Here is an 11057-nt window from a genome sequence, read left to right on the forward strand (position 1 = left end):
AACAGCGTTATTATGAAGCACTGTGGCAGCACAAAGATGCACTGATTGTTGTTCACGCCGATTATCAGGCGATATTCAGCATTTTTCTGATTATCTGTATCCGTGTCTTACTATTAATAAAAAAAAAAAATAAAAAGTGTGTTACTTTGATTCTGTAGTCACCACTCTGTGCTCTCACTCAGTGTCCCGCCCACAACACTGAATAATCTGAATCTGCAAAGTAACTGGTGACTGAAGTTATCAAATAAATGTCGTGGAGAAGAATTATAAAGTAGTGAAATTATGGAGTTAAGTTGTTAAAAATCAGAAGCACCACTAAGCCTAACAGGTCTGATAACCTCACTGTCAGTCTGGAAGGAGGCCGAGGGACTGAGACACAAAGGGCCTCACAGAAATTAGAGGAAATAATTCAGATGAGATTACGGTGATGAGACAAAGATGAAAAAAAGGCACCAGCTGACAAAACATCATTTATTTAATGAAAAATACACATGTAAACAACAAAATTTCCTTCATATTAGTAACGATGCATCTTTTTCGCTTTAAATGTGCAGTGTAATAATGCACGAGGAACAAATTCTGTGCAGTCAATGCACTGTTCAGTCTTTATTTACTTTTGCTATATTTTTAATTAGTTTTGGGTCACTTCATCTAACTGAAAAGGAGGTAGCCTCAGTCTGTCTTTTGACTTTCTGGACTTCACACTCGTGTGTGTTTTGCTGAGTGTCGAGTGTGAAGTCGTTCCTAAAGAAAGCTGCCAGCGATGACGACAACTCCCTACAGAGCCGTAGTTTCTAGACACCGCAGTTCAAGACCCACAGTTTTACACGCAAGCATGTTTTTGGGAGCCCCTTAATGAACTGTCCGAAACTAGTAGCCTACTCTCATATTGCTATTGCTACTGATCAGGTTTTTAAAAGGCATATCTTTAAAATGGTCTTGGAACTGCTTCTCCAACCATGTTGGTTCTACAGCTCTGCAGGTGAATGATACTGGTGCTTGGAGGCCAAGCAACAGAACAGACAGGGCCACTTCACTAGTTTTAATTTTAAGTTAGTTCAAATTCTGTGCAATAACAGTAAACTTTTCACAAGACAAAGCGTTCTTGATAAGAGGAATGACTTGTTGGGAATCCAAAAAAAACACAGCAGGACAGTTTTTTTTCACATTCATTCAACAGTCCAAACCGTTTCAGATCACATGTTTTGAACACCTAAAAGTCATGAATGCTCAATACAAAAGTACAGTATCATGTTATTCTAGAAAATGTGAGAACACTGCAGCAGATTCCAGAGGAGCTTCACCAACCCGAGCTGTATTTTTCACCCTCATGTGACTATCTGATGGATTTTCCCCTTAAATTAGCGTTGTGTCCTCTTTGCAGCCGCAGAATGGAAAAGTCCCACAGCAGGGCTGCAGCCAGGGCCTCCACAGAATCTTGCTCCATGTCAGCTGGTTTTGAACTCTAGCAGCGTCTGTGTTGGTGTCACCAGACGTCTGTATGTCTGTGAGGGTGTTTCTGTGTCTCTCCACAGCTTTGGCAGTCCACTCAAGGATTTCAGCGTATCGCGGCTCAGTATCAGCGGTCAGTGGGCGGGACTCTGAGGGGTCGTGGAAAAGGTCATACAGCAGCGGTGGGTCGTGGTGCGTCACGTGTTCTCCATGACACATGCAGACTTTAGTGTCGTAGCATCCGCCGGCTCCCGGGGGAGAAAAGTTGGGAGTGAAAAAGTGCACCTTGAAGATGGAGTCACCTGGATGGAAACACAACAGGGAACTCGTGAATATAAATATATATAATCAGACCTCATAAAAAGGTCAAAAAATGTTTCTCCTAAATGCTTAAAATGCATGTCGGTGTCTACACTTGTGAACTTACTTCCAGGTGGGTGCCAGCGTACTGCGTTCAGGTGCATTCCACAGTAGTGGAACATGAATTCATGCTCTGACCGCTCTGTCCTCCCCTCCAACAGCGGCATCAGGTTATAACCATCTAATTGTCTGGGAGAGGCATACAATTTAGACAAAGAGAGGAAAGAGGGAGACAGTTTAACCAAAATACTACATGCAGAAAGATATTCTAGACCGTTCGTCTTATGATAAACTATCTCACATTGCAATTGTTATATCTTAACCGCCGTATTAAGAAAACTAATTGTCTTGCTATGCCAGGATCAATATGAGCTAAATTAGCTAAATCGGTGTCCACACAGCAGCCTCCTCCAAAACAAAAGCTGCGGTTGTTCACAGATAATGAAGTACTATTGGATCCGCACTGTAATCATCTGGCACCAGAACACTTTAATTATCATTTTCAAGTTTAGAATAAGTAATCGTACAGTATTTACTCCCTTCATTTTGTAAGTAAACAATAGTTTGTTGTGCAGTTGTATTCGATAAATAACAGACGCTTTTCAGCCTCTCTGGGAACAAAGCTCAGGGGAGACGAGGCGTCCGTATCAGACAGTCTTTACCTGTCTGCTTGTGTGTCCTCGGCCAGATATTTCAGTGTTGGGTACAGGTCCATGAGACTGGTGGGTTCGTCCACTACTCTTCCAGCTGCCAGTCTGCCAGGCCAGCGGAAAATCCCTGGCACCCTGATCCCGCCCTCCCAGCCACCCATAGCCTTCCCACCTATAGGGTGAGAAACATGGAGAAATCACACATCAACATAAATAATTCTGGTTTTGCAGTAAAAATTACGTAAGCATTGTGTATAATTGTCACTTAAACAAACTATAGACTAATATTCAGAATTACTGCACCGGTCTGTAACTGCAGTAGTTACATGCTTTTACTTTCCTGAGATTATCTAAACCCACAAATTCTCAAACTGTGATGGTGGTACACAAGTTCCCTCTAGTGGTACGCAGAGGAAACCCATAAATACGTTTATTCAATAAGACATTATTCTATAAATAAAATAGTGCTGAATTAAGAAAAGTACTAAAACTGAAATGCAATTCAAACTAAATTGTATCCTTCAATCCTGTCCTGTAATATTTTAGTTTTAGCACTTGATTAGCCACGAGCCTAACTCAAACTGTGATAGAAGTGTGAGTGTAATCAAGTTTTTCGACTACTAGCTTATGTAGTTTTAGCAAGCTGAGACCATGGATGCTGGAGGCATAGACTGCAGTGTATTGTTATCGTGTGGTCTTTTCTGAGGTTGCTAAAACTATATAAGCTAGTGGTCGGTGTTAGACCATGGATTCAATTTACGCCTGAATATTCCTTTAATCAGGCTTTATATACCGTTCAACAGTGTTTTGAGACTTTAAAAATAGTGTAAGATGACATCTACCTTTGTAGATGCTGTTCCAGCCTCCTTTCTGGCCAATTAGTGGATCAGCATCCTCGAGGTGTCCACCATGATCTGAGGTAAAGTACATCAGAGTGTTGTTGGCGAGGCCGAGCGAGTCCACCGTCTCTGTTATTTCACCTGGAAAGCATTTAGATATGGTGTTAGAGTTGAGTGAGATTGACTTTGCTAATGGTTAAAGGACAGTTCGGGTTTATAGTGGGGTCTAAAGTCAGAGTTCACTCATCGGGAAATATCTATTGAATATAATCATGTTTTTCTATTACGAATGATAATATAAGCTAATATAAACAGTTTAGGTGAGCAGTCGAATCTTTGAAAAATGGACATGAATTTCAGTATCTTTATACTTTTGCTGTAATGATAGCAATCAACCGAGTATGGTACTCCACAAGTTTGTTTAAAACCTGATTACTCATGTTATCCCAGCAAGAGTTTGACACTGTGCTATCACTTTCCCTCCCTTTTGTCAACGTCATTAATCGTTAACTTGGATTTATCAGTAAACAGGAGTTTTGTCATCATCCACTGTGTAATTCGGGTATTCTTTGGCTAAGCCCAGGCGTTCTGCGTTGTTTTCCCTCCTCACAAGTCATTTAGAAAGTTCTACTCATTCTCATTCTGAGACAGACACTACAAGACAGCACAGGACTTTTGCTGACAGAAGTCTTGACTTGTTTATTAAGAAAATTCTGTATCTGTGATGAAGTTTGTCTGTAAGGGAACAAAGCATGACGTACTGATCTCCTGATGGTGGGGTCACTTTGGGTCTGCCTGATCACGCAGGTTTTGAGTTAAATATTTAAGAGTTCCACCTTAGAAACCTGGAGTCGAGCCATGATTTGACGTGAAGAAAGTCCTTCTTTGCTTAGAAAAACAATTTTACTTGTGACACTTTCATTTATTTCCTGAATCCTCAAACTTTCTGATTGTTTCCAGGTTTACGTGAAATTTTAGAGATTTTCAGTGTGGTCTCAGACGTTTGGACCCCAGTGTATATACAAAACATTTAAAATGCCACATGTACAGAGTAGTTTAAGTATACATGGTGGCCACAGTAATGATGGGACGTGTACACTTTTGTGAAATGTTGCCAGCCATCACACCAGTTCTCTTTAAACTACAGGCCAGTATATAACATTTAACACTGCATGCCAATTTGGGCATATTGGCTTCAGAGCCCTCACTCACCTATCATCCAGTCCACTTCTTCGAGGTTGTCGCCGTAGCGTCCGTGGCGACTTTTGCCAGCAAAAGCGGGAGTTTTAAAGAGTGGCGTGTGAATATGGGCCAATGAGAAAAAGAGGAGGAACGGATGATCGACATTTCTGAAGAGGAGAAGAGAGGAAAACAAATGGAAGAGGTAATATGAGAGAAATGGCATCAACCATAAGTGTGATTTCAAATATTTCCATCAACACAAACTCCAGCTGGATTCTTTCAGTTGCATTTTTAAAACATAAACACAAAAACAAATTATAAAATGCCAAGCAAAGATCAGCCAAAGTGTGACTAAATTCAGTACTCAATTAAAGTACTATTTCACACACAGTCTGGTATCAGACAAGGCTGATCACTGATCACACCACAGATATGGTAAAATAAAGCTGCTCTGTTCGCACCAACGAAGATACCCAGAGGGTGGTGGTGGTGAAATCTGGGCTGCTCCTGCCATCTTACCTCTTTATAAAATTTTGTGCTTCTCCCAGCAACCTCTGGGGCACCGTCTCCACTGTCATTGGCTGTTCGATCACGTCTTGGTTCCTCATGATGATGCAGTTCCAGGTCGGCAGGAGTTTAAAGGGCACATACCACACAGCGGTCGCCAGGACAGCAAGAAAAAAAAGTGCTACCAGGAGCCACAGGCTGATTTCAAAGAGGCCAAACACACGGACACACACCTGAAAAGTGAACACACATATTAAGTATGCACACTGATTGAGACCACTGCTGCACAGTTCAAGGTGCAAGGTAGACTTTTATGTCTCATTTTATAACACTGGGCTTTATAACAAAACGCTAGCTGTAGTTATGCTATAAAGTAGATACAGTATGATATAAAGTGCCTGTGAACAGAACATCTCCTTGATACTAGACCAGTATTTAACATTAACATCTCCACAAGAACAGGATTTATTGCAGGGCTGTTGCACTGGCACTGCACTGGAGATGTAATTTCATTGTACCATGTCATTTCTTATTAGCATCTGGGGGAGAATTCAGACCAGCTATTACCATCCATCCTGAGTGATCCGATCACACATAGACAGCTTTCAAGCCCGTCAATTCCCACCAGATATTAAATGTGCTTCTATGTGTATCAAGTGACCGCTTATGATCAGATATCCATTCCCCCGTCTCTATGCAATATGTACACCTACATCACTGGAACAAATAGATATTTTTGTATAATGTTTGCTGAATTATCAAGTAGGCCCAAATAGTAACACTTGTTACAGACTATATTTCACAACGTTTATAAAGTTTCCCAGAATGCAACAAGTCTCACAATTACATGGGAGTATGGGGACTTTTTCCATGGCAATCAGAGAAGTAGCCCTTAGTAGTTACTGTACTTGTAAAATTTGACGTGATTACTGTCAGTATGTTATATTCTTTAATACATTTGGTGGAAATGGGGTAATCAGTTGAAACAGTGCCTTCAAACTGTGCCTGTTGGGATATAAGATGCACTTCAGACACAGAAGCAGACAGCGGGCTCTCAAGACATAAAAAAGACTTTTGTCTGTGAAAGTGATGCTGCAGCAGATTTGATTTGTTCATTTTCTCCTGAGGCAACAACTCTTAAAATCAAGTGTTTTATTAAAGCGAAACTCTCGCCAAAATGCAACCTAGGCTTTTTTTTGTGAATGTACCTGAGTCAAACCTTCATGTAAAAGCGTAACAGCGACGAAAGAGGCGAGAGACCGTATTCAAACTCATTTTCAATGGGAGTGCTAAGGGCATCAAAATCGCTATTTTTAAAACACTAAGTAGGCTTGACACAACATGAAACTTTGCTCATAGTATCACAGTAACTCTCCTCCATGTTAAGTCGCATTCAGAGATCAACACTAAATCGAAAATAATGTTAATCTTAAAAGTGACTCTTTCGTCGTAACTATGATTTCACATGAAGGTTTGACTCGTATACATTCACAAAAAAAGCCTAGGTTGCATTTTGGCGCTTTAAGGGAGTGTGGCGATAATCATGGCGGTGACTGTGTCAATGGTCAGTCGAAACAGACAGTATGTTCACAAACATCTGTGTGAACTACACGGACATCAGACAGCGTGTAATCCTGTTATTGCAGCCTGTTCTTCAGTGCTCAGACCACCTCTGATCGGATCTCAAATGCATCCCCAGCGCTTCTTGGGGGTGTTCACAGCTGCGCTGGTTGGATGTATGTTGACATCATATACGAACATGGTCTGGGGATTAAACACTAGGATTTTAAGGCTGTTCCATGATTTCACCAGTAGGTGGTACCACAAACCATTACTAAGTTAATTATTCCCACCAGGTAGTACATCATGTCCTTTGTACAGGCATGCTGGATGTAATTATCTAAACTTGGATATGAAAATAGTTTTAATGACTTTTTGCTGCTGCTCATTTCTGTGCCTTTATTTCTCTTCCTTAGAATAAGTGTTTGTTTTAAGCTTCTTCTTCTTTTTTTTTTTTAAACTGTACTTCAGTATCGATATGACTTTGCTTTCCCCCTAAAACAGGTTTCTGGCTGCCCTGACTATGTATTTCACAATTGCAGCTGCTCCCAATCTTTTTTTCAGCCCTGTGGCTCATGTCTTAGTGATTACACATTCATTATTTTGCCTTGGGGTGAACGGCACAGCAACTCTTTGTCTTCCAACTTCAGCTGGCAGCCCTAGTGTACCTCACAGTTTCGTTCTGCTTTTGTGCATTGTTTCCTACCTCAGCCATCTTTCTCTCATATCATATGCCTCGTTTTCCAGATGTACCTTTGTGTGATCATATCTAGGGAGAGGGAAGTAAAAAAAATCACCCTCACCAGTGTGAGAAGTCCAACTCCAAGCATCATGGAGAGACTTCGGATTGTATGCTGAAAGTCTGCCAGGACATCACTCCCCTCTCCGGGCGCACAGTCATTGAACAGCGTGAACGGCAGGCCGTAGAAGTAGCTGAAGCCGTGCTGATTCGGGTGGTGGCAGTGGTCTCCTCTGTGTTCACAGTTTACACCTAAGTGCCACTTACCTGCAGAGAGACAGTCAAAAATCAGCAGGAGTGTGATCACATGTCTTCCCTTGTACAAGTCTTTCCCTGTACATTTCCTTACCCACTAGTCCGGTGGTGTATCCTTGCTGCTGCAGCCTCTTCGCAAAGGTGGTCTCACTGGGCAGCAGCCCCCCTGAACCTCCGAGGAACAGCAGCACCTGCACACGGCCGAAGCTGCCCATTCCTTGTCAGACACACGTGCAAAAATACAATGAGACAAACATCATGGACCCCATCATTGCTGCACAAATATGAACAGGAGGCTCCTACTTGCATCGGGTGCACAAGTATGAAGGTATCTGTTACCTGAGCGGAGGGGATAACGCCCCGTCATGAAAGCGGCCCGACTCGGAGTGCAGAGAGGAGCTGCTGCAATGTGCTGAGTCAACTTCACCCCTTCAGAGGCGAGTCTGTCGATGTTAGGAGTCCTACCAGGACAGAACGGGTGTGAAATACGTGAAACAGGGACAGAGACAATGAAATCAATTAAACTTTGTCACAAAGTCACAGAATTAAAGACGGGACTTTTGACGAGGCATTTCAGGGGCAGTGTTTTGTGTGGGAGAGAGGAGCTTCTGTTGGTGCAGACTTTGACGTTTTTTAAGTTTCAAAATCAAGCAAGCACTGAAGGAAAAGAAAAAAAAAAGGAAAAAGCATAATAGGTCTCCTCTGATAATGAAAACTTTATGTCTGAAAATAGAGAGAAATGAAGCAGACAATGGGTCAGCAGCTGAGGAAAACACACACAGGCACAGAACTGAGACTCATTTTTTCAGGACTGACCTGATGGTGTCATTGCCGTAGCAACCTACATCACCGATGCCCAGGTCGTCTACCATCATCAGGACTATGTTGGGCCTCCTGCCCACCTCCTCCGCTGTGACATCACTTCCTACTATCAGGAGCAGGGAGAGAAGAAGATGTGCCAGCAGGGAGGACCTTCGGATGAAAGATTTAACACGTAAATGGAATTTGACTAAAAATTTGGGCTGCATTATACATATATATTGTTTCAGCATCGACATCTGAGTGAGTGCATGTGCAACAGCAACGTTGCAGGTTGTGCAATTTCAAGTAAGGCAAATTAACTTAAACAGGTCCTGCTACAACTTCTTCCTGCTGCACAATATAGAAGGAAAACTCTCATGGTTCTCATTTCACATGATGACTAATCCAAAAGAGAAGGCCGTCTAATATTTCACAATTTGGTCTGATTGGGTTCATGGAGTTTGTTTCTTGTAAGGTGCATTCAGGCTCTGCGCGTGTAGCTAAACAACATTCAGTGACGATTCTTCATCAGTTCAACTTTGGCTGTCTGATAAAATCCAAATCCACCCCAATCATTCTTGAATGAATATATGAATATTTCCAAACATTACTATACAAGTTATCTGGTGAAGATTCCTGTACATCTGTTATATTATTCCAATATCATTCAGTAATACTGTCAAGAACAACAAATATTTGTTCACTCATCAGAATATTAATCAGCAACAATTCTGAGAGTCAATTAAACCTTAATGCTAGAACATAATTACACTTACTCAAGTACATTTCCTTCACTATCTCTGTTTTATGCAAAGTTTTACTTCAACTCAACTACATTGTAGCGGAGAATCTTTTACACCACTACATTTGTCTGACAGCTTTAGTAAATTGCTTTTGAGAACTTTCTGTCCAAGGAAACCCACCTATCTACAAACGTGATTTTTTTCTGCTGAGTTGAAGAGCTAAAAACCTCTTGGATTATCCATAAAAATTCATAGTCACAGAGCAGGAACATGTCAACCACATTCTTCTGTGTGTGTGTGTGTGTGTGTGTGTGTGTGTGTGTGTGTGTGTGTGTGTGTGTGTCTCAAAGGGCACTGACACTTAGAACACATAATAATCTTACACAATATCATGCAATATCAAATTGGCTCAACTAGCAGTCAAACACAACATACATACTGTAGTCATATGAATCTAAAGACATCATATATGATCGTAAAACACTGCTTGGGAACATTTTAATGCACAATGACTACTTCATGTGTTGCTAAATATTCTATAGGCAACGTTTTTCATCAGTCCCATCAAAGCTGACACTCAGCAGTGAAGTTATTTCTTAAATTATTTCTAGTTTTTGCTCTGGTCTGACCGCCATTTGGCACCATGTCAGAACGGACTGATCTCCTGTTCACTTTGTGTGCTGATTTACGAAACAATGACATGTTGCATAAACGCTCCTGAGTTTGTAACCACACGTGAACAGTCTGTACTGTCTTCAAAGTTGGACCTTCGCCGTTATACAAACGCGTCGTTCACGCTTTTTTTTTTTTTTTTACTTCCTGGTTCATTTTTGTTAATTCGGATGTTTTTCTCACGGCACTTAAGTCGAAAAACATCGCGTGTGTTGTTGTTTTAGAAAGGCAAAGGGACTCACCTCATACCTGCACAATGCACTGATTCATAAACCTACAGAATGTCACATACATACTCCATCTGCCACGAGATCAGCCTCTCTCGGGCTACTGTAATGGCTGGAGTACGAGCGCACGACCAAATTCCCCCCTAATGCGCAGAGTAAACGCGCACGGGAAAATGTTCTGCTTTGGAACAGTGGTTCCTTAAGTGGGAAACCCGCTCATGACTGAGGAGGTTTGTAATTGACGCTTCCTTTTTACAGGTCTGCTCATGGATGTTAGCCAAGTTGCACCGGGCTGTGGAAGTCTTGAGCAGCTCTTTCAGCAGCAGACTCTTACACCCAGTGTGTAAGAAGGAGCGCCACTGCAGTCACTTTGTGTGTGTGTGTGTGTTTTTTTTAAATAAATATCCTATTTTTTCTATTTATCTTTAATTTTATGTGTATTTGACTCTATTTCCTGTACTTGTTGCACCTCGAGCTGTTGTAACAAGTGAATTTCCCCATTGTGGGATAAGTAAAGTCTATCTAATGTAATCTAATCTAATCTAATCTAATCTAATCTAATCTAATCTAATCTAATCTAATCTACCAAGTGACATAGCCTCGTTGAAATGTCTTTGAGTTGTCCACAATAATTACCTCATCATTCATTCGAAGCACCGCATCGTAGACGACTGGATGCGTTTCAATTTCTTGAAGACCTGAGTTTCAGAGTCGTCATGGCCACTTGTCATGACTCTGCTGTCCACTTTCATCTAAAGGAGAAAAATCATTCAATGAGCACAACAGTGCAAACATGTTGGGTAGAAGTATCCATCTATGTCAAACTGGAATGACCGTCTTTGAACGGAGGAGGTGGCCTATGACATTACTTATCACCCACTTACAATGCAGCACAGAGTTCAACAACAATTCACCCCTGGGCTCACCTAGCACTTAAGACCCACACGAAGGCCAGTTGGGTCAACGACTCACAAGTGGCCTTGACGACTCTGATTTCAGCTCACACGTGTCCTTAACGACTCTGAAAGGACACTCCCGCAAAGAGATTGGCCTGCAACTCCTCTCCAGTT

The 11057-nt window shown here is 41.6% G+C and overlaps 1 protein-coding gene across 2 annotated transcripts; it reads right to left on the bottom strand.

The window, feature by feature from the left end:
* Positions 1-452: 452 nt before the first annotated feature.
* On the bottom strand, positions 453-10739 carry arsh (arylsulfatase H). 2 transcript variants are annotated; one of them, XM_037110717.1, is made up of 11 exons: positions 10624-10739; positions 8361-8516; positions 7884-8005; positions 7639-7761; positions 7354-7556; positions 5003-5223; positions 4514-4650; positions 3305-3442; positions 2475-2634; positions 1880-2001; positions 453-1754 (listed from the first exon to the last, which is right to left on the bottom strand). In XM_037110717.1, the coding sequence occupies exons 1-11, from the start codon at positions 10629-10631 to the stop codon at positions 1357-1359; spliced, it is 1788 nt and encodes a 595-aa protein (XP_036966612.1). In that variant the 5' UTR covers positions 10632-10739; the 3' UTR covers positions 453-1356. The 2 variants fall into 2 exon arrangements, with proteins under 2 accessions (XP_036966612.1, XP_036966613.1); XM_037110718.1 differs by lacking the exon at positions 10624-10739 and adding an exon at positions 10003-10142.
* Between the last annotated feature and the right edge of the window lie 318 nt (positions 10740-11057).

Source organism: Acanthopagrus latus, chromosome 9, assembly GCF_904848185.1.
Source record: "Acanthopagrus latus isolate v.2019 chromosome 9, fAcaLat1.1, whole genome shotgun sequence".
Taxonomy (NCBI): Eukaryota; Metazoa; Chordata; class Actinopteri; order Spariformes; family Sparidae; genus Acanthopagrus; species Acanthopagrus latus.